Source organism: Psammomys obesus, unplaced genomic scaffold (assembly GCF_907164565.1).
Source record: "Psammomys obesus unplaced genomic scaffold, mPsaObe1.curated_primary_1811, whole genome shotgun sequence".
Taxonomy (NCBI): domain Eukaryota; kingdom Metazoa; phylum Chordata; class Mammalia; order Rodentia; family Muridae; genus Psammomys; species Psammomys obesus.
Genome location: NW_026592548.1, coordinates 8,167,655 through 8,193,857, shown reverse-complemented (window position 1 = coordinate 8,193,857; position 26,203 = coordinate 8,167,655). Strand labels below are relative to the sequence as shown.

Sequence of the window (26,203 nt, the reverse complement as noted above, 5' to 3'; positions counted from 1 at the left end):
CCTTACATGACAAAATTTCTAAAATAGCACAGATTTCATTTTAAGGTAAGCAGGAAAAATTGCTCCCCACTCAGCATCGCTGGAAAAGCTGCAGGAAGGAAAACTAGATTTAAAATAATTTTGCTGCAATTTTTTTCATTATTCTCTCCAAGTCAATTGTTGCAGGTAAAATATACAATTTTACACGTTTCTCTTTAAATGATTCCTCAGAAGCATCTGAGACTGAATCCTGAGCTGAGCCGGAGGGTGACGGCCTGTAATTCCAACTGCTCTGGGGGCAGGGATAGGGGGATCACAGTCCTGCCTGTCTGTGTTACCAGAGTGAGCTCAAGGATGGCTTGGACAGCCTAATAAGATGGATATGAAACAACTCGGTGGCAAAGAGCTTGCCCAGCAAGCACCAACTACATACAAATAAAGTGTTTACACCACAACTCCACCACGCAAAAAGCAAGCCTTTCCTCCAGTTAATTATGCACTTTTCCCAAACACCCCAAAACCCAAGAAAAGTCAGAGACATGCAGTTTGAATTTTTTTTTTACAGCAGCAATTCAATCTATAAAAAAATATTGGGGGGAATTTTATGTAGTTCGCTGAATATCGTGTGACCATGACTAAAATCTTGAGTTCGTTTCATCACGATACCCAAGACACGCTTCTGCTGAGACTCCCATGCAATGGGCCGTTGCTGTACAAATTTGGCTGATGAATGGCATGTCTGACGCTTTGGTCAGAGAGCTGATTTCTTAGTGGGACTTCTTTTTTTCCTGCCTGCTTGTCTTTTCCAAGGGCAGCCACTTTGTGAGGGCATTCCATAGGCTATTTTTACCACGTTATCTGCGCTCAACTCCGTGTCCACATTGTGGCCTTAAAAATAAAACGCACATCTCAAAGCCACGGAGCAATCACCTAATCGCTCAACTTGATCGTTTTCATTCACACACACACACACACACACACACACATACATGCGTGAAAGTATGTGTGTGTGTATAAACGGATATATATATATATATATATATATATATATATATATATATATATATATGAATGTACTGCATTTGAACATCTCACAATTTATTCATACGCTGTCTTCACTCAGAGCATAGCTTCACCAGAGCTCCGGGCATATCCCTGTCTTGGCGTTGGGGAGCAATTTAGAGAGCGGGCATGACAGGCTATCAAATCCCTCTTTCCCCAGCTTCCACAGGGACCCATGAGCGATTCTTTAAAATCACAGGCACTGCTAGCGGAGTCCGCAGCGGGCACGTGTCCGGTGCCACAGTGAACTCACCCGCTCAGACCCTGGGGGTCCCCGGCGGAGGGGTGGACACACACTCGACCCCCTCCCTCAACACTTTCCCCCAAACTCGGCAGCCTGGATGCAGGTGCAGCAGAAGCACCAGGCCTGGCCGGGGACCCACGCGGGCCGGCCGAGAGCAGCCAGCCCTCCCCGCCGCGTCCCGGAGCCCCCCGCGTCCCGGAGCCCCCGCTCCTACCCGCTGCTGCTCCGCGCCGCGCGTCCGGCTCTGCGCTGTCCACGCCGCCCCAGCCGCCCCGAGCCCTCTGGCCGCCGCGCGCCGGCAGCAAGTTTCCATAAAAGTCCTGGTGCGCAGCCCGCTCCCGCATTCCACACGGGCCCTGCGCCGCCGCAGCTGTTCCGGGACGCGCGGCCCGGCCCCTGCCCCCACCGCAGCCCTGCCAGGGGCGCGGACAGTCACCCAGAGAGCAGGGGGCGGTGGCTGCCGCTGAATGCTGCCCTCTCGGCAAGCGGCTGGCCTGCTCTCCTGGCTCCTCTACCTGTCCTAGTGGCTCTAAAAGCCCACCAGCCCGCTGCCCCGGCCCCTCTGCCTGCCCTAGTGGCCCATAAAAACCCACTGGCCCACTGCCCCTTTTCTGCTGAGGGAAGGGGACGGCCGTGCGAAAAGCATGCATCCATGTGTTGCTCCTAACTCTGAGGAGAGGTAACTGGAAAAGACGCTGAAGGGAGCGGGATAAGGTTCCAGGCGTCAGGGCTCACCTTCTCTTAGCTGACAGCAATCCACCTCTCCTCTTCCTCAGCAGCCATAAGCACTTTGCGAGTGGTAGGCAGGCCCGGGAAACCACATTTGACAGTGAAAGCCAAGCCCACCTGATGCCTGTGTGGATAAAGAGAGCCCCCCCCCCCCCCCCCCAGTTACCACTGCATCAAAAACAAACCAAACCTGGGAGCACAGAGCTCTGTGAGGAGCGCGTTTGTGTCACCCAGGCCCCAGTGACACAAAAAACAAAAACAATATTAATGGGCCCGGTGTGCTGCCGCACACCTGTGATCGCCAGCACTCTGGAGGCAGAGGCAGGTGGATCTCTGTGAGTTCCAGGCCAGCAAGTTCCAGGACAGCCAGGGCTGTTACACAGGGAAACCCTGTCTGGAAAAACCAAAGCAACAGCAAAAACAACCAACCAGACAAAATCCATCATAAATGAAACCCCGGTATGGTACCCCATCTCAGCACTTAGCGAAGGCAAGACCTTCACTGCAGAGAGTTTGAGGACAGCCTGGGCTTCCGTGGGCTTCTCTCAGAAATCCCTCAGGGGGGGAAATCGGAGGCATCGAGGTACGTGGTCCAGAGACAAAGGAACCACGGCTGATTTCACCACCAGGCTGATCAACACACAAGTGATGTCTCTCATTCTCGAAACATAGCCGTTTGCAATCTCATCCCTATAACCAGGAGGGCAACTTTCAATACCCTCAACCAGTTCAGGCCACGGGACTCTCCCCAGCCTCACACAAGCTCCCTGTAAGGCACTTTCACCCTTTGAGCCCACCTTTAGCCCTCCGTTTGAATGTTGCATTTTCCGAGAAGGCCCCTCCCACTCTCCTTACACCCCTTAATGAGAGGTCTTTTCCTCACTGGATACTTAAGCTATCATTGTATCATTATTCCGATTTTTAGTGGATGAGATTTTGTGTTTCTTCCCAATAGCCTCATCAGATCATGCAAAGCTTTCTGGTTTCTCTTGAGGTGCTAAAGGCAGGTTAATAGTTATGGACCGCTCTAGAACAGGGCTCCTCAACCTGCGGGTCATGACCCCTTTGGAGGGTTGCCTAAGATTATCAGAAAACACAGATATTTACATTACAATTCGTAACAGTAGTAAAGTTACAGTTATGAGGTGACAAAGAAAATAGTTTTAAGGTTGGGAGGATCCACAGCATGAGGAACTATATTAAAGGGTCGCAGCATCTGGAAGGTTGACAGCCGCTGCTGTAGAATCACCAGGGAAGTCTCAAGGATGGAATGTCTAGGTAGTCCGAAGGGGACCCAGCAGCTGTGAGTTTCTTAATCGGGCCACTTTAGGTGGGAAGAAGCAAATCAAGGTGGGCTGTGCTATGTCCTGGGGCCGAGCCCTGGACTGTATAAGAGGAAATGAGTAGACTATCTGCAGGCACCCACCTACTCTGCCTTTTTTTAAAGAGGGTCTAACCCTGGGACCTTAAATGGCCTGGAACTGGATGTGTAGCTGGGTTGGCCTCTGCTGGGATTAAAGGCGTGCCCCACACATACCCTCCCCCGTTCTCTGCTTTTGACTGTGCATGTGACTATCACTGCCCCAAAATGATGAACTGTAACTGGTGCTAAGCACTTTGTTCCTTACACTGTATTTCACACAGCAGAGAAAAGGCAGATGTGACACAGGCCCCGAAAGGCTGCCTTGTTCTCCCAGCATGTCATCATGCATCCCACAGAATCGGCTGCAGACTTCAAGCTGTGACGGCACTCCTGCTCTCAAGGAACACGAAGTCTCGTGGAAGGAAGGTGAGCATACAGGTGACTTATGGCTGTGCTTAGTGATGCCAAGCATGGAAAATCTCATGTGAGAAGTCTTGGGGGGAAATGAGGGACTATATCAGTGTTTCTGTTACTATCACAAAGTATCTGAGGCTGTATCTAACATGTGGTTTATTTCTATCGTAATTCTAGACTATGATGGTGGGATCAGCTTGGGTCTGATGAGGACATTGCTTCAGGTGGCACGCACTGGCCTGGAATTAGTGAGAGAGATCACACAGAGACAGGAAAGCGTAGGAGGCCTGTAATGATTCCTTTGGATCCCAACTGTTTTGTTTTGCATGCATGAATGTGCTGCTATGTATGTGGATGAAGGTGTGTGCATTTGGAGGCCAGATGATGCCTCAATTTTATTTCCTCAGAAGAGGGGTTGAAATGAGAGCTATACTGAAGCTCTATGAACACATGGCTTGGGCTGAGCCTAGAGAGTTTCTATCTAACTATCCCTAGGCCAAGGGCTAGAAGCTTCAAGCCTCTGTACAATCCAGTCTTCTGACACCTGGACCCTGAAGGCTTCGGCTTCCCGCCTCTGTCTGCTAACCTAGGCCTAGAATGTTCTCAGCCTCTGAGACTTACTGCTGAATAAGCTCATCCTTTCTAGTTCTTTCTGAACTCTGACTGGTTCAACTCAACTGTCTGGCTCAAAACTCTTCTCCAAGCTTACTGATTCAAATCGGCTTCTCTATAGACTTCTCAGTGAATTGCTCTACTTGGAAAAACTGCCTCTGAACATCATGAGCTGAACTGCATGAATTCAACTGCACTCAAGTGAACTCTCCTGTCCTTCCAAACTCTACAGTACTGTCTCCATGAACAACCCCCACTGTCTCTGTGCTGCTCTTAAGTAGCTTCTTTCCTGTTTGTTCTCATAAGTTGGGTGTATCGTATCTCTGATTCATTCTGTCAAATCTATGATTCATCACCTTTGTCTGTCCCTCAACATTGTTTGGGGTTGAAGGTATATACTAAACTGCAGCCAGAAGGATTAAAGATGTGTACTAAGGGCCCATCTGTATTCTAACTGGATCACACAGACCTAGGTCTTTGGATGTGATCCCTTGCCGGAGCAGCCATGTTCTGAATTAAAATTCCTCTCCAGCTGGCGTTGTTTGCTTACGAAGACCATTCACTTTTTTGAGTCTCTCTGGCCTGGAGCTCCCAAGTACGTTAGACTGGCTGGGCAGCCAGCCCCTGGTGCCCTCCTTTCCCTCCTCCCCCACCACGTGAGCACCGCCATGCCAAAGTTCCTATGTGTGGGTGATGAGGCTTGATCTTGGGTTCTCATGGCTGCAAGGCAATCATTTTTCTTACTGAGCTCTCTCCTCAGCCCGAGCAGCCTCTTCCTGAAAGATCTTAGAGGCTCTACCACCATTTATCTCCACAGAGGACTCAGTGCCCATACAATTTACATGAATGAAGAGAGCCACATCTGCCCCACAGAAGGCCGTACGCTATGCAAAGACTGTAAGACATGGCTACCTGGGGAAGAGCTAGTCCACAGAAAGGAGCCTATCTAACATGTGCTAGGAAAAGCAAGGAGGCTTGTGAGGGTGAAGGGTAGGACATGGAGGGTTAAATACAGGAGGTGGACAGGACAGACAGAAGCTTTTGCACGGCACTACATGGGTTTTGACTCTAAGACAGGCGGCACCGGTGGGTCTTGAACAAAGCGTGGCATGCTATGACTTGTCTGCAGCTTTGGCTCAAGTGTTATAGACAAATGGGGTCACTGAGGAAGCAGAAGACAGACCGAGAGGGTGTGCAGAACCAGGATGAGAGGTAACATGGTTTGACGGATGGAGAGGGGGTGAGAAGTGCCTGGCGTGGCTCCAGATGGATCTGGAAGGCTTTTGTGAACAGACTGCCCGGCACACACACACAGAGTTTGGTGACCTTCTAGAAGCAGACACATTCTGGTGGGAAAGACTGGTGACATTCAACACCTGGCAGAGGTCAAGGTGGGTTAAGTATTGCCATCTAAATCTGTGATTAGTAGAAACTCAAGCTTTGCAAACCTGTGTATGAATTCCTGTTGCAGGTATCATGAATCAGTTGGTGTGTTCTCAACCTGTCTTGGTTGTATTTTGTGGATTTCAAAGCTGGGACCCTGAGTGGACTCAGTGTGCTACCACTAAGCCATACCTTCAGCCTCCTTTCAGATTAGACAAACACCTTAACAATGAACACAGAAACAAAGTGAACAGTTTGAAACCAACCACCAAAGGCCAATAGCTTATAAAACTTAACCATCAATCATGAAGAAAACAAATGTAAAATCCTGGGTGTTGGGTCTGCAGTCATTGCTCTTCATATTTCTAGGGATTTTTCACCTTTAAAAGTAAGGGATGCAACTGGTTGTCTAGTGCTAAATAGCTATGGACCCTGAAAACATACACACAAGTAACATATGGACTCAACGAGTTATATTTAGGAACATACATAGGAATATACAAATACACATGTGCATGCAGTAACAACTGATACAAAAGAGGCCCTGAATTTGAAGGCACAGAGAGGGCCATGTGAAAGGTTTGTAGGGAGGGAAGGGAAGAGTGATGCTATAATTAAAATACAATTTCAAAAACAAACAACAGCAACAAACAAGGAAGAGATACTGGGTATGGAACACGTGAACTGCAGAGACACGGGCAGTCAAACATCTACAGCTTGGTCTCCATGAGTCCCAGGCCAGCCTGGGCTCCATAGTGAGGCCCCACTAAAACTGAAAAAGAGAGAGAAAAGCTAGGGACTTGCACAGAGCAAGATGACATGGATGGAGCACATCCTTAGCATATGTGAGATCCTGAACATAACTCTAACTTTTTAAGTTCTGAAACTCCCAATGATCACTGAAAGGGTAGCTTATGCAACAAAACCTTCCCGAACAGCATGGACCAATGCTCTGACTAAGACTAACAGTCTTGAAGTCATAACAAAAGACTCAAGAAGAATGTATATTTACTCATTTAAAATTAAAGTAATCCCAACGCCTGGGAGGCAGGGGCAGGTAAACCTCTGTAAGTTTGCACCTAGCCAAGTCTATATAGCGTGTTCCAGGCCTGCCTGGGCTACATGTTGAAGACTGTCTCAATAAAACAAAACTAAAGTAAAATTAAGCTAAAATTGCTACTTTACTTTTGTATAATTTATTTATATTTTATTTCTTCTGTTCTATCAGGGAAGTAGCTACTTCCAAGTTGTAAAACACCCATAGAAGCTGTGAAGAGAGCCAAGTCAGGAAGGATTATGGGTACCTGTCAATAGCCAGCAATGGCCAGAGACTACTGAACAGGCCTGCCTGAGTTAGCAAATCTCCCAGCCCCCTTACTATTTTGTGTCACTATCACCGACACTTGCTGTGTGGTAACATTTTTAAAGATTTATTTGGCTCATGAACCTGGGAGCTTGGCTAGCAGTGGCAGGGAGGTGAGGATGCCCACTGTGTCTGAGGGCACCTCGCAGAACAGGGCTGCAGGAAGCACTGAACCCCAGAGGGCGGAGCACAAACCTCCTCCTGGCTTTCTGAAGGTTCCACCACCCACCTCCACAGAGCCACAGGAGAGATGCTTCCAGCACAAGAACCTTTGGGGAGCAAGGCATGCTGTACACGGGAAGAGGCTCCCTGTGTCCGGGTGCTGCAGCATCTCAAACCGCGAATTACAAGGGTCTGAAACTTCCTATAGAGAGAGCCGGAGAAAGCTTTTGGTGACAGACAGTCAGAGGCAGGGTGCCCAGTGCTGTCTGACGTGGCAGTTGCTTTGCTATGGCTTTTAAGTCAAGGATAAAGAGTGCCATCAGGAAGGCATGCTCTTTCTTGCTGTGCTGGAACCCAGTCTTTCCTTGCCCAAATGATGAAGGTTACTGGACGGTTTTTGTTTTTTTGATGTACAAAAAGCCAAAGAGTCTAAGAGGCCCCAAAATCTGTAGAGCAGATCAAAGCCAGCTGTAAGCAGAGCAAGGGACCAAATGGAAAGAAATGGCATGGTAAAATATTAAAGAATATAGGAAACATGAAAAAAAAAAGATGTCAAAAGCTGTGTCAGAGCCACAGGGAGGATGGCACAGGGACAAGTGTTTGTGAAGGGGGCGGGGACAGTCACACAGATCGAAGAACAGGGACAACAGCAGATAAAGGTGTTCAGAGGCCCCGCAGGGATGTAGCCCCACAGTGTAACTGACATGAAGGGCTGTGGCTGGGGCTTCTCAAACACTCGTCAGAATTCTGTAAGATGTGCACACCTTTAATCCCGGCACTCCAGAGGCAGAGAGAGGTGGATCTCTGAGTTCAAGGCCAGCCTGGTCCACATAAAGTGAGTTCCAGGACAGCTAGGACACAGAGAAACCCTGTCTTGAAAAAAAACAACGAAACTAAAAACAGAATTTTGTGAGGTACTTAAAGTAGAGAACCAGAGAGGACACAGAGATGACAGAATAAGCCAGAAAGTGACATCTGGAACAGAAACTTGGATGGCAATACAGGACATCTCCCTGTGCCCTGCATCTCACTCAGCTCATGGCTCTGTGACCTGACCACCGAATAATACACGTCAATCCAAAGAAAACAGGGCTGCTAGTGCATGCCTGTGGTCCTGGCACTTGGGAGGTAGAGGCAAGAGAATCCAGGGGTGGAAGCCAGCCTGGGCTACATAGACTCTCTTTAAAAACCAAACACACAACAAAACGTACAAACAAATGAAAAAGGAACTTTAAAAACTAGAAGCTGACTGCCAGACTTGGTGGCACACGCCTGTAATCCCAGCACTCTGCGAGAAAGAGGCAGGTGGATCACTGAGTTCTGGCCAGCCTGGTCTATAAAGTCCAGGACAGCCAAGGCGACACAGAGAAACCCTGTCTCAAACAAACAAACAAACAAACAAACAAACAAACACAAACAAATACAAGGAGCTGGGTGAAGAGCTCAGGTCGAGTATTTGCCTCACATGCACTGCGTCCTGTTCAACCTCCAGCATGGGAAACGAAGTCACCGGTGAAGAGGGATGGGTACATATCCTCTTCATAAGCTTATTCTGTCTGCCTTACTCACTGAAATATTTTAATCAAAGCACGGATACTGCAACTTTATCCACCACAATTCTGTTTTTATTTCCATGTTAGCACAGGAAAATATTTAGCAATATTTTACTTTTGATGTCAGTGGTTCTAGAGTGGCCTGTCTCTGCCTCGTGTGTGGCCTCAGGCCAAAAGGCAGGCCTGCTGAGGCATTTGTCGAGTCTTAGAAAACGTGGCTTAAAGCAGGCAGCATATCACCAGGATCCCATCACTTCTTCAGCTGGCTGGAACAGAAACATGCTCCACCCAGCACTTGTGGGAGGCCAGCCCTGCTGTCTGCTCCAGCAGCGCTTCACCTTTACACAGATTAATGAGTTTAGTTTTCACACTGAAGAAACAGACTTGCTGAGCTCAGTCAAGGAGACAGTAACATGATATAATCATGAAGAACAATGCATTTCCTATTTTCACTTATCACAGATTATATAAACATTTACTTCTCACAGACATATTTCTTAGTTAAAAATTTTACAGGTTTTAATTCAGCCTAATTCTCATAGTCAGTTTGAAATTACAGCCCAATTAATTTCTGAATCCATGTTCATATTAAAAATAGAAACAAGAATTATAAACATAACTGACAGCTCTGGTCATGACAGGCCACAGGGCAGCTGACCACCGCTCTGCGGGCCCTCCTCTGTCATTGCTCATTTCCAGGCTCACTGCGGGAAGTTGAAGCCAGGAAACATCTGTAAATACTTTCTATAGTCAGCTAACTCAGCAAGCCGACAGAATCGTGGTGAATAGACGCAAGTGATGAGTATTATTTCAGGCGACAGATACAGCTCTTTGGAGCTGACTTTCACAGAATTAAAAAATGGCTTCTTGTAAAGAGACAGCTCTGCTTTGACATTCCAGGAACACACTGTTAACCTTTGGGAAGAAATACTATCTTTTTAGTTGAACAAGAACACAGAAAGAAACAAATAAAGGAAAAGAAATCAGCTGAATGTTTACCCTTTTTGCTTCAGGAAAGAGGACGAGGCTGTTCTCTCAGGACTCACTCCGCCTGCTCACACCTTGCACGTGCAGGCTAGCTCAGTCAACACCGTGAGTCCAATTAGCTTGACCTTTTCTTTTCTCCCTAACAGGCTCTAGCCTAGTTTGATCCTGTATTTTTATCTTTTAAAGCACTGCTTCTTTGTTTAATTTTAAAGCAAATAAAAACTGGTATGTATAGCATAAGTATTTTCAAAAGTCAGAGATGTTCTTTTTAAAAAGACATTTTCCTTTAAAATGGTAAACCCCACTTCCCCAAAATATTTTTCTCCTACATTTATTGCTCCCAAATTCTATTTGGTCATTCTTATCTCTTTTGTCAAAGGCCACAAAGAAAGTATCTTGTTAGTATTCTAGTTAATTAGCTCACCAGAAACTAATCAAACTTAAGCACTGAGTTTGACAAACCAACCCTTTCTTGAAGGTGGGCATTTTATTTTATTTTTAAATATTTTAAATGATTTATATAATTTTATATGCATTAGTGTGAAGGTGTGAGATCCCTTGAAATTAGTGTTAGTTTTTGAGCTGCCATGTGGAAATGGGAATTGAACGTGGGTCCTTTGGAGGAGCAGATGATGCTCTTAACCCCTGAGCCATCTCTCCAGCCCTTATTTTATTTTTTCTTTAACTGAGGTTGAAAAACAGGGAGAAACTGCCAGTTGTGGTGGTGCACACCTTTAATCCCAGAACTATGGAGGCAGAGGCAGATGGATATCTGTGAGTTCAAGGCCAGTCTGCTCTACAAAGTGTTCCAGGACAGCAAGAGCTACACAGAGAAAGCCTGTCTGAAAAAACAAACAAACACAAAGCCAGGGAGAAATGAAACACTTTTTGGAAAGGCCACCCACCAAGGCTATCTCATGTCCTTGCAGCATTCCTGTTTTACAGTGCAATTCTTCAAAACTATTTCAAGGAGTATTTTCCCCCAAAAGATAGCTCACGTACAGCCGTTTATAAAATCACAGCACAAAACACTTAGCTCTCCAATGAATAAATCAATAAGATCCATAACTGTGTTGCTTATGTGCTAACAGGCGTGTGTAGGCACGAGAGTGTGTCATATCTAGTGACATCTCAGAAGGTGAAAACATTTACTGTGACACGGGTAGGAAACTAGGAAACCAAAAAATGATGTAGGAGAAGGCAAGGCGCTGTCTAGTTAAAACAAACATTTAAGGCCCTAAGAGCCTGTACACACAAATGGCACAAGTCTAACTTTTACATCTTGTAATTAATTTACATAACTTTGATGTATATATACATTTAAAATCTTAAAAAATTAAACTTCTTTTCACTTCTTATTACTTTCTCATCAATAACCTTAATCTAGGCACTTTAATAAAAAAATGCATTTAAAAAAACACATTTCAAATCCTTCTATATAACTCACTCTTAAAAGTGAATTTAAGCCCACTTGAGGACAGCAAATCTGATCCACTGGTGAAAACATGATATGTAATCTTAAAGCAAAACTAATGAGGCCTTGAAAATATATACTTTGAAGCTTACTTATAGTAACAGCCCACTTGTTCAAATGCTTATCTTAAAGATATAAAACACACTCCCATATCGTTTAAAAAAATCTGTGTTCTATATCTGAGGAAAATTCCTTTAAAACCCAAGCCCAAAGTATGAATATTTTTAAAATTTGCTCATAACACGTCAAAGTTCTAGTGTGCTGAATGCTTTGTATGGATGATTACAAGTTTGTTTTGTGGAGACAGAAAGGTAGTTATCTTATTCTATGAAGTTTAATGCCTTAAGCCAGCCTCAAAGTTACAGTTAAGAGAGGATACATTTTTAATTTTTTTGGCAAATTATATTTTCAAATTTAATATTCATGTGAGGGAAAATGCTCCATTTTCTAAGAAGATAAAAATCCTCCAGGACGGTAGTAACATACTCCGGAAACTACCACGGCCCTCCACAGGGTGTGCACTATAAACTGGTCAGTTTTCACTGAGTTCTGTACACCAACCCTTTGTGATCCTAGTTTCTTTGATTGAAATACATAAGCAAATATACAAGCAACAGGTGAACAGTGCAGTGAAACACCACTACTGCCTAACTCGATTGAACAGAGAAGTAACTATGGTTATGAATACATTTCAGGCAAAGTTAAGTATATTGACACTAGAAGTCGTTAGATCACATGTGAACCACAGTCATCTTGAGCTAGTGTATGTTCAAGGAGCAAAGTATCAAGACACATTCTGAGGATGATACTGGACATTCCAGATAGTGTGAAGACAATTAACTCCTACAGCATTGGCTTCAATTCAAGCAAAAGCCAAAACATAAGTAACAGTTTACAACTTAAACTATCACCTAAAGATTACTGAAACAGCTCTCTGGATACATCATGTGGATTCAATGACAGAGCTGCCGTATAAGCTCAGTATAATCACCATTCTTTGAACTTTCTTTCTTCCTCCCTGAGTCCACATCATCAGTTCTGTGGGTTCTGAGGCATACCTCACTGAGTCAGTAGTTCCTAAAGTCCTGTTGGCATCAGCAAAGCTCTTCTGCACTTATTGCACTTTGGCTTCTAACAGGGCTGTGGGCACGGCATGGCAGTGTCCAGTAGTACAGGTAGTGGCATGCCTCAGGGCGTCTGCACCAAGGCAGGCAACCAGGAGTTCTGTGCGGCGGATGAGCAGACGCATAAGGTCCTCCGCCAACGTGTCTATGCTTGAATAGCGCACCTTCTCAAAGTCAAAGATGTCTTTGAGGAAGAAAAGAACTTGATTCTGGAAAATAAATACACAAGACATTGGCATTTATTAGGCCACTATCTGTTAACTCCATGATTTTTACAATGTCATGTTATACAAAAGTAAACAACTTTGTTTTTCAAGCAATGAGCCAATGACTGACATACCTTAAAGAAGCAACATAAGTCATAGAGAGAATTTCTAGGACCCAAGAAGCCCCAGGCTAAGACAGGGCTTATATGCTCACAAATGGCATAGAAATGGGCGAAAAATCCATCTGAAATCTGTTGGGAAGCAAAAGAGAATCAGTTTACCTTCATCTGCTTAGGTTTACTTTCTCTAGTAATGAAACATCAACTGCTGGCCATTATGTGGGCAGCACTCTGGGGAGTAGACCAAGGTTCCATCATGAGACAGTGTCATGGGAACATAAACTGAAAAGTACCTAAGAGGCAGAGGGCTTCATACTCTAGCCAGCAGTTTCAGATGAGAAGCACTTTCTAAAAGGCAAGTCTGCCTCATAAAAACATACACTGACTCTTTCTCTTCCAAGGGCTCCAGCCAGAAAAATGTCAGATTTTTCAAAATCCTGGAACATCTTTTCCAACAGGAACAACCTACTCCCGACAAGTCACACCTCTAATCCTTCCCAAACAGTCCATCAACTGTGGACTAAGCATGCAAATACATGAGCCTATAGGGGCCATCCTCAGTCAAACCACCACAGAGCATCTTGGGTTTTGCATTTAACTTTTACTTACTAAAACAATTATCACGTTATAGCAAGTTCTGACAATGCTCCAGTGTTCTTGCATGTAATTTTTAAGGGTACTCTGACTACTGTTGTTTTCATGACTTGAAGGTCTGACTCAAGTGCAGTCTCCAAATGCCCTTCTGAAGTGGGTTTTAAATGATTAGGCACGAGGGCTTGAGGAGTAGTACAGTGCTTGCCTAGCATGCAGGGCCCTGGCTATGAAACCCAGCATCCTATGAGCCAGGTGTGGCGGCTGCGACTCTAATCCTAGCACAAGGGCAGTAGAAGCTAAAAGACTAGGAACCTCGGTCAGTTCTGGCAACACACAGAGCTCCAGGCCAGCCTGTGGCATAGGAGAGCCTATAAACAAATAAACATACATAAATAAGTATCAAATTATTCTTGCTGGGATTCTAACCTTTAACTAAGAAAGTCCATATTATTGAACTTAGTCATGTGATTGACTCTTCTTATGAAATACTGGTATATATATTTGCATTTGGGGAAAAAAAAAAAAACCTCTAAGCCATGGACTGATAACTGAATTTCTAGGTTAGTAGATTATAGGTTTTAACTATGTCCTTAGGATTCTCTGATTTTCCTCAGTGTCTGCTGCAATGTTTGTTTTTCTTTTCATTTCTAACTTTATTAATTTGGGTCTTATCTTTCTTTTGGTTAATTTGTCTAAAGGTCTGTCAATCTTGTTCATCTAAAAAAAAAAAAAACTTTGTTCCATTGATTCTTTTGAATTGTTTTTGTTTCTATTTTATTTGGATTCTCCTTTCCTATCAACTGATATCGGGCACTGTCTGTTCAACTTTTTTCTTTTTTTTTCTTTTTTCTTTTTTAGTTTTTTGAAATAGGGTTTCTTTGTGTAGCCTTGGCTGTCCTGGACTCATATTGTAGACCAGGTTGGCCATAAACTTACAGAGATCCGCCTGCCTCTGCCTCCTGAGTGCTGGGGTTACAGGTATGCACCACTGCCTGGCTGTCCTATTTTTCTGAAGCCTTCAAATGCATCATTAAGTTATTACTAAGATTGACATCACTCCCTTCCTCCCTCCCCCACTTGTGTGTGTGTATGTGTAAGCACTAAGTACTATAAAGCCAGAGATTTCCAATATATTGTATTTTCATTCAATTCTAGGAACTTAAGATTTTCCTTTTCAGGTTGGAGAGATGGCTCAGCAGTAAAGAGCATTGGTTGCTCTTTCAGGGGACCTGGGTTTGAGTCTCAGCACCCACAGGGCAGTTCACAGCCATGTTTAACTCCAGTTTCAGAGGGATCTGATATTCTCTTCTGACATCGGTAGGCTCCAGGCACACACTGCTGCTCAGACATACATGCAGGCACAACACTCAAATGATATAAAATGAATAAATCTAATTGAAACATTTTTTTAATTAAAACATACTTTCTTAGCTTGGCACGGTGGTGCATGCCTTTAATCCCAATATATGGGGAGGCAGAGGCAGAAGGATCAATATGAGTTCGAGGCCAGCCTGGTCTACAAAGTGAATCCAGGACATCCAAGGCTATACAGAGAAGCCTTGTCTCGAAAAACAAAAGGACAAACCAAAACCCCAAACCTCCTTTCTCAATGTCTTCCTTGATCTAATTATCATTCCATAGCATGTTCTTTAGTTTCCATGAATTTGAGTACTGTCTAGTGCTCTTGGTATCTGGTTTTATCCCATTGTGGTCAGACAGAATATAGTGTTATTTCAATTTGTTGACACTTGCTTTGTGTGCTAATGTTGTCAGTTTTGAAGAAAGTTCCAACTGCTGTAGAGTAGGTATTTTCTTGAATGTTTGGGTGGGTGTTCCGTGTCTCTTACATCCACCTCGGTTGTGACGCCAGTCACTCCTGTGCTGATTTTGTCTGGATAACCTGTCCACTGTGAGAGCGACATTATCACAGTGTTGAAGCATGTTTCTTGCTGAATAATCAGGAACAAAGCAGCTGGCCAAACAAGTAGCACTCCATAGGTTAATCTGTGCTTTTACTTCAAAAGGTATGGATTTTCCTCTCTTTTTCTTTTTTTCGAGACAGGGTTTCTCTGTGTAGCCTTGGCTGTCTTGGACTCACTTTGTAGACCAGGCTGGCCATAAACTCATCTCACAGAGATGTGCCTGCCTCTGTCATCTTGAGGGCTGGAATTACAGGCATGCACCGGCACACCTGGCTAGGTGTGCTTAGTCTTAAGAGCAAAGTATTCTTCCCAGTGTCCTCTACGGATCTGACTTGGTGTCATAAACTCCTTTAATCTGTTTGTGCCACAGAAAGTTTTCTTTTTCCTTTGAGAATGACTGATAGTCATTTGTTGTTGTTTGTTCTGAGTACAGTAGTCAGGGATGTCAGGGATGGTCTTTCAGAACTTGTAGAACATCCACTTGAGCCATTATGGCTTTTAAAATCTCCACTAAAAAGTGAATATAGCTGTTATTCTGATGGGCCTTACTTTATATGTGACTTGGCCTTTGCTTTCTTGTAGCTTTCAATATTGTTTCTTTATTCAGCACATTTATTATTTTGACTATTATTTGACAAAGGCGATTCCTTTTCTGGTCCCAACCATTTGATATTCAGTATACCTTTTGATTCTTGATAGGCATCTCTTGGGAAATGCCTACAAATAAAAATTTGGGAAATTTTCTTTTATGAGTTTGTTGAACATATTTTCCGTGACTTCAACCTGGGTTTCTATTCTTTCTTCCATGTTTCAAAAGTTTGTTCTTTTCATAGTATCTTAGAATTCACACATGTTCTAGTATTTAGTGTGCTGGTTGGCTTTTTGTTAACCTGACACAAACTAAAGCCATTTGGGAAGTGGGAAGCTTAACAGTCTGATTGTCTCTTCAGACTACTTGTAGGTGAGTCTGAGGGACATTTCTTGATAACAATCCAGGCCACTATGGGTGGTGCCATCTCTAGGCACATGGTCCTGGATTATATAAGAAAGCAAGCTGAGTAAGCCATGAAGAACAAGCCAATGGACAACGTTTCTCCATAGTTCCGCTTCAGTCCCTGCTTCCAGGTTCCTGCCTTGAATTTCTTTGTGGCACTTTAATGTGGAAGTGTAAGCCAAAAAACCCTTTTTCCAAGTTGATGTTGGACTTTCTTTTAGTCTAGTTCCTCTACCTTGTCTTGACATTTTCCCACTTGATCCATTCCACCAGGGAAGCTTTCCACTGAGGATTTTTGTTTTTTGGCTCTGTGGGTAAAGAGCTTGTCATGCAAGACTGACAACCTGAATTCAGATCTTTAGAATCCACACAAAAGTCAGACACACTGCACTCAGATCTGCAATGCCACCATGTTCCTATGGGGAGACTAGAAGAAGGGACAGGAGAACTTTCAGCTACCCTGGCTTACATAGCAGCAAAAAGAACCTGTCTCCAACAAGCTGGAAACGTGTGGTCTGATACCTCAATGTCCTCTAACTTCCACAGCGATATTGTGGCATACCTGTGCACCCACACGCAGGAAGAAACACACACAGACACATGTTTACAATCATCCACCTACACATTTCAAACATACACACAAGCTCATACCCACTCCCAGAGAGAAAGAGACAAAAACAGAGAGACACACAGAGGGACAGTCAAACACAGTATGGTTTCTGGAATAGTTTAAAAGCAGAATTATGCAAATAGAGTCCCTAGAATTATTTCTAACAGCATCTAGTGAGGATGCTGGATAGACTGTGCTACAGAAACTGGCCTTGCAGGCTCAGTGTCACTAATGTTAGACTGAGAAACATGGACATGGTAAAACAATACAGGTTACTGGGCACAAATACAGTAACAGTCAGTAACTGCACGACACAACACACTAAGTACTTTCCATTGAGCGTTTTGCTGCTTTGTTATTGTTGTTGGATGTTAGGACTTTTGTAGTTGGAACTGAACTGAAGGCCACTGAGCTACATTTGAGCCCTTAGCACTTTACACTGAAATCTTCTAAAAATTGTAAAAGGAAATATTATCATTCTTTTTCTCAAAGTTGAAAACATTAAGGCACAGAGAGGTTAAGCAATATTATTATTAGTGACATTTCAACCCAGGCACTCTCACTGCAGCATCTATACACTTTACCCAGTGCAGGTGAGAGCACTGCCTTGTGGGTAAGATGGAATGTTCATCATAGATCTAGAAACCCCATGGGCTAATCAGTGCCTTTATTGCCTGAGAAAGCCACCACTCTGGCCTGTAAGGATGCACTGAATAAAGCAAGGCTGCCCTTGACATCCCTCTTTACACACAGGCCTCTTTGTTCTGAAGCAGGTGTGTTCGCCCCCCCCCCCCCCCCCGATTTATTTATTTATTATGCATACTGTGTTCTGCCTGCATGTACACCTGCAAGGCAGAAGAGGGCACCAGATCTCATTACAGATGGTTGTGAGCCACCATATGGCTGCTGGGAATTGACTGTTGGAAGAAGAGCCAGTGCTCTTAACCTCTGAGCCATCTCCCCAGCCCTCTCTGCAGGTATTTTTTACAGCAACAGAAATGTACTAAGGGAGGAATCTGGGGCATAATGAGTTTTACCTTCATCTGCTGCCTTTTCTGTTTCAGCACCGACCAACAACTTGATGCTACAGCCTAAATATAAGAAGAGGAGAAAAGCAAAGTTTAATTTTATACCCATTATCAATATTTCCATTTAAAAACAGTGAGGGCCAGGCAGTGGAAGCACACACCTTTAATCACAGCACAGGGGAGACAGAGGCAGGTGGATTTCTGAGTTCAAGGCCAGTCTGGTCTACAGAGTAAGTTCCAGGACAGCCAGGATACACAGAGAAACCCTGTTTCAACAACAACAACAACAACAAAAAAAAAACAGAAACAAACAAACAAAAACCCAAACCAAACCAAACAGTGAGTTTTATTGGAATTCTAAGTTTCTTGGTCTAAATTCCAAAGAGAGTAACAAACATTAAGGATGACCCAGATCAGAGCAGATACTTCATTTTTGTGAAATGAAAAATTAAATACAACACCAGTAAGAGACAAAGGCTGAAGTCTAGAACCAAAGAGCTTAGCAATTATAACACAGTTGTCAAGGTACACACGCTGACTCTGGCCTGTAATCCTGGTGTGTATGAAGTGGAAGCAGCAGATCCCAGACTGCTGGTCAGCTACAAATTGTCTCACAAATGAACAAAATCAGAGGTACTAAATCCTGTTCCTATAGAAAAGCACTGAAAAGAATATACGTACATACATACATACATACACACATACAGTATATACAGAAATAAATGTTCTCTATTGAATAATGAAGATAAATTACTGTCTTTCCCTCAAGGACAGTATTGCTGGAATATCTGGGGTAAAGCTAAGTTTCACTCAAGAACTAAGAAACTGCAACTAATGAGGCAAAAGAAATGTCTTAGTGAATCCTGATGAAGCCTGCCTGCCTCTACTCTGGCTGGCCCAACTGCACCAAATCAGTGCCCGAAATGAAGATGCACTTTCTGTGGCTACAGTATACTTTAGTGAAGGAAGAGTTACACATAAATGCTTTAAAGTGTAGTATGTGGAAGTTCTAAAATAATTGTGAAACTGCAATGGAACTTTTCAAAGGCATTTATGGCACTCAGACTTCCCATGAAAGATGATGCTACTTGTTGGTTCCCAGGCCTGACTTTCAAAGAAGAATTTCATCTGAAGTGATGCCTATGCATCACTTTATTTGTTTGCTTGTTTATTTATTTTGTATTTCTGGAGACAGGGTTTCTCTGTGTAGCCCCGGTTGTCCTGGACTCATTATATATACCAGGTTGGCCTTGTACTCACAGAGATCCACCTGCCTCTGCCTTCCTGAGTGCTGAATTACAGGTATGCGACACCATGCCTGGCTTCATTCATTCATTCATTCATTCATTCATTCATTCATTCATTCATTCATTTATTTATTTTGAGACAGGGTCTTTCTATATAGTTCTGACTGGCCTTGAAATCACATAAATATATAGTGAGAATTTTGGTTTCTTTAAAACCCAGTTATGTATATATGTTTTTGTTTTAATCCAAGGTGTGGGATATGAGGCTGCTTTAGATTGTCTACAGCCACTAATTTATGATTGTCTCCTGTTCTAGGAGGGGCATGATTTTTTGCTAGCTGCAGATAGTTTAATTCTGGGCACTTTGGGGAGGGGATAAATAGGAGAGCCTAAAGAGGGCCCAGGGTGGCTTCTGTTTCCCCCTTCCCCCCACACTGCATTTGATATTGGTGGTTTTCTAGTCTGGTGGATATTCTGAAGACAAGGATTGGAGAGGAACCCAACGCCCTTAATCAGCAGGAAGTAGTCTAAATAGGTCTACAACCCCTTTCCCTCTAACCTTTCTCTCTTACCTAGTGTTGGAGGGTTGGAAGGGATTAGGGTGGAGTAAGGGTTGGAAGGGAGGTTGATATAAAAACCTAATAGAGTAGCTCAAAAAAGTGTATCACAAAGATCTCCCTGCTTCTGCCACCTAGGACTGAGTGCTAGGATTGAATGTATGTGCTACTGCCCCTGACCTTTATGTAGCTTTTTAATCAAGTGTCTATCTGTGATCATTTTTCATCAAACTCAAACGGCAAAGAAAGTTAATGCCACTTACGGTTTCTTTGAAGGAAGAGTTGAGCCAGCGATTGTTTACTACACTCTGTATGGATGTCGGTGGGTTTTCTAAATCTTCAAAGGAATCCATCAATATAAAATCCAGAACCACATCATAAAAATTTAAATTTTTCACCTGTTTGAAATTGTAAGATTGAAATAAGTATTACAGACAGTAAAGTCTGTGCTTTATAATGGCAGGTTTTTGAACTGCTCAGATTATGTTTCTCTGCAAAAAGAACATAAGTCCAGAACTGCAGTTCCAGGGTCTTCCTGGCACATGAGGTCCAATCAGTTTCCCCTTGCTGTTCCTTTATTTGTGCTCTGTCAAAGTGCTGCTTACTGGCTTTACTACGCACGAACCCCAGGTCTGCCTGTGTGACCCTAGATCATCCATCATGCTCTATCATTCACGGGTAGTACGCCGTATCATGTGCTGCACCAGGTATCAGAGAGCTACAGTAGGCACAGCAGAAACCTGGAGCCTACTGCAGAAAGCAGCAAGAAGCCATCCCAGATGTCCAATCACAACCCCGTAAAGACAGTAATCTCTCAGAGCTCGCAGTGGAGATGGTTTTTAAGCTGATATTAGAGGTGGCTTCCCTTAGGAAGTGAGCCTTGCTAATCACAGGACATTCCTGTTAGAGACTTAAGGTCAGAAGAAATACATGGTATTGAATGGAAAGAAACACTGAAGTGTGCTACAGCAAAACAGATGGAAAATCTGGCAGGAAACAAGGACTAGATCCTGCAAGGATTCAAACCTATATGAAGGATGTTTACTTTATTGTCACAGGAAGATGGTGATGACGGGAGATAAAAGCTCACATATTTTAAAGATGGTTTTGGCAAGTCAGGCATTGGGCATGTAAGTGTAGGGAAGCAGAGGCAGGAGGATTGAGAGGTTCATCACCAGCTCCACAGAGTTCAACGCTGGGTTACAATGAGATCTGGTCTCAAGACAGCAGGAAGACAATTTTAGCAGAAGTGTAGGTGAACAGAATTTGAGATGAGTAAGGGAGGAAAGGCAGTGGGCAGGGAGTCACAGAAAACAATGATAGAAGTAGATTAGGCAAAAGGCAATGCAGCTAAAGGCATCAGGAATAGAAGAAACCTGAAAAAGCTCAATTAGATAAGGGGTTTTGATTTACCCAATTTAGAGATGGATACGGAAAGATGGGGGAGAGCAGGAAGGGTAAAGGAAGGGTCCTGTGCCTGTACCCACTGAACCTCTGCTGCGATGCCTCTCAGCTCACTGTAATTCATTCTGCAAGTTTCTCCTGCTCAGTGCAAGAATGCCATTTTCCCAAGGATTCCTAGTAGATTTAGTAGATGCTGGTTAGAAGCCAAGAGCTGTGTGCTGAGAATATTATTTCTGTACTGTTGCCACTCCTAGATCCCAACACAACCAGAGCGAAGAAGTATTTACATGCCCAAACCTTTCTGTCTGTATCAAGCTCTACCATGTATACATTATAATCTGTGAACTCACACATACAGCTGCAATGTAAGTTTTAGGTGTTTATACCTTCTCTCACACTAAGACTCTGTCTATGATTTTTCTCGGTATGTTTACTTCTTCTGTTCTATAAATCTACTTCCTTGGTTCTCCTAAGGTGACCTGTCTCTTGTTCATCTTAAACTACTCTTGCACAGGACACAGTAACTGCCTTCCTAAATACTGCCTACCACTTGATTTTTAGATGGAAGATGTGAATGAAGAAAAAGGCTTTTAGAAAGCCACTTCTTTTTAACCAATCAATGTATAAAGGATATAGTATCCATTGCTTATGATTGTCAGAAATATGACGGTACCCACCAGCTGGATATGGCAGTACCCTACCTCCACACAGCTGGATATGATGGTAACCCACCTCCACACAGTAGGATGTACTATCACTTAAAAAAAGAGAAATAATGCCTCAGTCATATAAATACATACAGATACCAGGAATAAAGATGGTGTAAAATTTGAATTTACCCCTCTGGCAGCAAGTTCCATTTCAGTACTAGCCCAGTGATCAGTCTGCTCTAAAAAATAGATCATTTCATCAAAAACATCTTCAAATTTCTTTGGATTCTGCAAAGAAAACATATTGCAGTCTAAACATAACATAACAAGACTTAAGCCTGCAACGTAAGTTACTTTTCAAGAAAGTTAGTTGGCTCTTAATTATTCTAGAAAACACTCTCAAGGCATGCCAAGCTGTTTACTTTTTTAAGCGTCTTCAGCATCCCACACTAGCCTCAGATGACCTGCACAGCTGGGGGTGGCCGCAAGCGTCTACCTTCCTTCCGCGTGTGCGCTTAGACATGTATGCCCTCACCTGTTATATGGTGCTAGGCTTTAACTGAGGTCCTCTTCCATGGCAGGTTAGGCAAGTGGTCAACACTCTCAGCCCTTCATTTACTACCTGTTATCCTAGTTCACAGCAACCAAGAGCAAGAATGTCAGCAAACTGCTGCTCAGACTTTAAAGTGAAAATGGGGTGCCAGCAGTTGGCTGGGGTGCTTCCTGTGCAGCTTGGCTCCTCTTGGAGGCACGCTGGTTCAAATCCCCATGCTTGTCTATAATGGGAAAGCCAAGAAAGTAGCCCAAGATTTATACTGTGAACTGGAAGGACAAAGCATCGATGGAGAGTCACTAAGTACTGTATGTTTAAGTTACTTCCCCATTATCATTACTCAATCCTGAAATAGGGTAAGATGAAAATAGTTCCACTCTACAGATGAGGGAATGGAAAGTGAATGAACTGGACCTGAATACCAAGGGGCAAAAGGCTAAAGCAGGCCTGTTAGTTTTCATGTTCATCTGGACAGGTCTGCATAGAGTGAAGTGGCCCATTACAGTTTAAATGAAGTTCTTATCAAAGCCTCTGCCTCACTCAGTCCAGTGAAGATCAGCAATAGACAGCGCAGTCTGCTCCAGGTTCCTCAGAGCTCTGCCCTCCACCTTCCTCTTGAAAAGGCTTGAGGAGGCAGCAGCCACACCTGGTTGTGGTAGCAACTTTCCTGACAGGTCTCAGCTGACATCTCCAGAGCCACAGACAGTTCCAGATTATTAGAAACAACCTGGTCAAAAGGGCAAGAGCCACAGAAAGTAACTCAGATGGAAACTAGCGCTCTTCGAGCCAGAGGGGGTAGTGCACATCTGAGATTCCAGCACCCAGCGGCAGAGGCAGGAGAATCAGCACACATCTGAGTCTAGCCTGAGCTACCTACAAAGTGAGTTCCAGGCCAACCAGAGGGACTCAGAGGCTCAACAACAGTGAAGTCAATATTGTTTGGTGGACCTTCCCAATTACTTACAAAGGTTTCTTCCACTGTTAAAATCTAAATATACTTTAATCTAAAATAGAAACCTTAGAAAGTATTGATTTGGTAGGCTGCGTGGCATGCCTCCACCTGTGTGACCTGAGGGAACGCCTGCTGAGACTGGTCCTGGGTCATGTGTGCTCTGGGAGATCAAACTCAGGTTGTCAGGCCTGGTGGCAAGGACCTTCACCTGAACTACCTCAACAGCCCTTGAACTTTAGGAGTTAGGAGTCTTAGTTAGAGAAAATAGTAAGAACAGAGCTTGGTTAAAGAATATATTTACCTTCCGTGCTTTTACAATTAAAGCTGACAAAATCTTCCTTCCGCTTTCTGCAAGGAATGTCCTGTTGTCCGCTTCTGAAAGGATTAGCTGAAAAACACCAATCCCCATCATTTCACCAAGATGAAAACGAACGAGACCCAAAACCACTGGAGTGACCGAAACAGCCAGAGCACTGCATGTGATGCTAAGTCAAAGAAGTGGAAAGGGCTCCCAAACTCAGTGATGAAAAGAGATTAAGGGCGGATAAATTTGAACTTAAATTCTGTTTTAGAAAGTTAAATATCTACATTGAGTTGCTGGAAAAACCCTTAGTGGTTACGGGCACAGACCAAGTTTGGTTCCTAGCATCCACGTTGGGCAGCTCACAACCACCTGCAATTTTGACTCCACTGGATCTGATTTCCTTTTCTGGCTTCCATGGACACCTGAACTCATATGTACTTACCAACTTACATACCTACCTACCTACCTACCTACCTACCCATACACAAATAAAATAAATCCTGAAACTAAAAAGACCTAAGGTAAATTTTACATAGATTTCAAACACAATAACGACCCTTTATTATTTTTGTTTTGCTTTTTGACACACGGTCTCTCACTGTGTAGCTCTGGCTGGCCTGGGGCTCACAGACTAGGCTGACTAGCAGACTAGGCTGGTCTTGTGCTCACAGAGTGCTGTCACTAATGGTGTGTGCCAGCACTTCTGGATTTATTATTAACATCTTTACTCCTTTTTAGGAAATCCAAACTTTTTATCACTGATTCAAATTTTAAAAACCTAATGAGGCACTGCTTCATACATCAAAGAGTCATTTGAAGGAGCTATTTCCACACACTGACACCATCACAATATTCTGGCAAAGTGTGGTGGGCCTGGGAAGGTGTGGAGAAGGACAATGGTGACAAAGCAGGAAGGAGGGAGAATGACTATCTGATTGCCTATCTGCCATTAGCAGCCAGAACAATGAAGAGCTGTCCTGTGCACAGACAGGACCTAGAACATACAGGCTGATGAATGGGAGACATCACTTAATGCTGTAGGAAATACCTGAAAAGCCTGCCGAATACAGTGAAGTTTGGCGAGAAAATCACTGTCTCCAAGGCACTCCAGCATCTCAGTTCTATGTGGTGAAGAGCAGAGGGTAACTGTTAAGTTTCACTCCAGATCAAGCCTTCCACAAATCTGGATGTGAGCAGACCTTAACCACAGGACCTTAATAGAAAACACATGACCTCTGCACACTGACAGACCATGTACAAAATTTACTTGGACCAAAAATGTACTTTTTCATATTCATACATATGACTTAATAAGTGTCACACAAAAGAGCAACAGTGCCTTATATATTACTACATAATAATATATTAGTCACTAAATATTAGCCACAAGCTAAGCTGGAATGATACCTCAGTACTCTGGTGTAAATTTTTCCTTCTTCAACTAAATGCATGGCTTCTTCATAAAAAGGGCAGCGACAAAAAGATTCCAGGCTGTAGGTGTGCTGTGCTTCTTCATGTTCTGTAAGCTAAGAATACAGCAAAATAATTACAGTGAAGTAGGAAGAAGTATGAAAAACTAGGATTTCCATATTATCAAAATATGTTAAATGTGACTGACCCATAAAAATCACCAACATTTTACGTAACTAAAATCTAAACTCATTTTACTTTAAAACTCAGTTGTCAAAGAGCAGGCCAATCAGATTTGATCACCTCCCCCTGAGGGGGGAGCAGCCATACCAGGCCACAGGTAGAGGACAATGCAGCCAATTTTGATGAGAACTGATAGACTAAGATCAGAAAGGCGAGGAGAACCTCCCCTATCAGTGGACTTGGGGAGTGGCATGCATGCAGAAAGGGGAGGGAGGATGGGATTGGGAGGGGAGGAGGGAGGGGCTTATGGGGGGGATACAAAATGAATAAAGTGTAATTAATAAAAAATTAAAAAAAAAAAACTCAGTTGTAAAAGTTCAAATGCTGAGAATCCAGCTTTTAGAAGCTGCCGCATAAGGTCGAATGTTGACAATTCTTGAGGGACAGAACTTCTGGGAAGTGCTGACACCATTAAGTTCTTTCCTCTGGTGGCAACTGCCATTACATGACTTGGTTTTTCAAACTTCTGTAGAGACAGACCTGAAAAATGAAAACTACACAGCTCAGAGCTCCTCTGCAGATTCTGCTAGTATCTGAATACATGCTATCTGGACTTTGCAAAAGGCACAAGAAGACACATTAGGTTGTCAGTTCTTGAATTTTTGTCTTTGACAGTTTATGCCATTGTTTTCTGGAGGAGCGTTTCAGTCTTTCTCGCCTCTGCACGCTGTACCTTCTGCATGTCACACGCTCCTGGTGGTATGTTCAATGCTTTAGAGTAAATGATCTCACTTAGTCCTCACAGCAGACTGCAAGGTCGGTAAGACTGCTATCGGCAACATACAGGCAAAGGAGCAGAAATGTGTGCTGACAGGAAGCCAGGCATAATATTCCAGAATGTAGGCTCTTTTTGCAGAGTGTGCATGTGGAGGCTGCAGGTTAGTGTCTGGTGTCTACCTTGATCATTTCCCCTATTCTGTAAGACCGGTCTTTCACTAAACCTAGAATTGCTGTGTTAGCA

At 43.6% G+C, this 26,203-nt stretch overlaps 2 protein-coding genes across 4 annotated transcripts in view; both read right to left on the bottom strand.

Moving 5' to 3' along the window:
* Nucleotides 1-1,556, bottom strand: part of Nexn (nexilin F-actin binding protein) — a 29,069-nt gene extending 27,513 nt beyond the window's left edge. For all 3 annotated transcript variants that reach the window (XM_055614347.1, XM_055614348.1, XM_055614349.1), the window contains exon 1: nucleotides 1,500-1,556. The gene's annotated coding sequence lies outside the window, so the exon portion shown is untranslated. The remainder of the gene's footprint in view (nucleotides 1-1,499) is intronic.
* A 7,203-nt stretch (nucleotides 1,557-8,759) lies between these two features.
* Miga1 (mitoguardin 1) overlaps nucleotides 8,760-26,203 on the bottom strand; it is a 61,491-nt gene continuing 44,047 nt past the window's right edge. The window contains exons 9-16 of the mRNA XM_055614407.1: nucleotides 24,997-25,115; nucleotides 24,638-24,710; nucleotides 23,587-23,673; nucleotides 21,970-22,068; nucleotides 19,990-20,124; nucleotides 17,932-17,985; nucleotides 12,790-12,906; nucleotides 8,760-12,658 (exon numbers count right to left, since the gene is read on the bottom strand). Of these exons, the coding sequence (XP_055470382.1) occupies nucleotides 12,440-12,658; nucleotides 12,790-12,906; nucleotides 17,932-17,985; nucleotides 19,990-20,124; nucleotides 21,970-22,068; nucleotides 23,587-23,673; nucleotides 24,638-24,710; nucleotides 24,997-25,115 (903 nt within the window). The 3' untranslated portion in view covers nucleotides 8,760-12,439. The remainder of the gene's footprint in view (nucleotides 12,659-12,789; nucleotides 12,907-17,931; nucleotides 17,986-19,989; nucleotides 20,125-21,969; nucleotides 22,069-23,586; nucleotides 23,674-24,637; nucleotides 24,711-24,996; nucleotides 25,116-26,203) is intronic.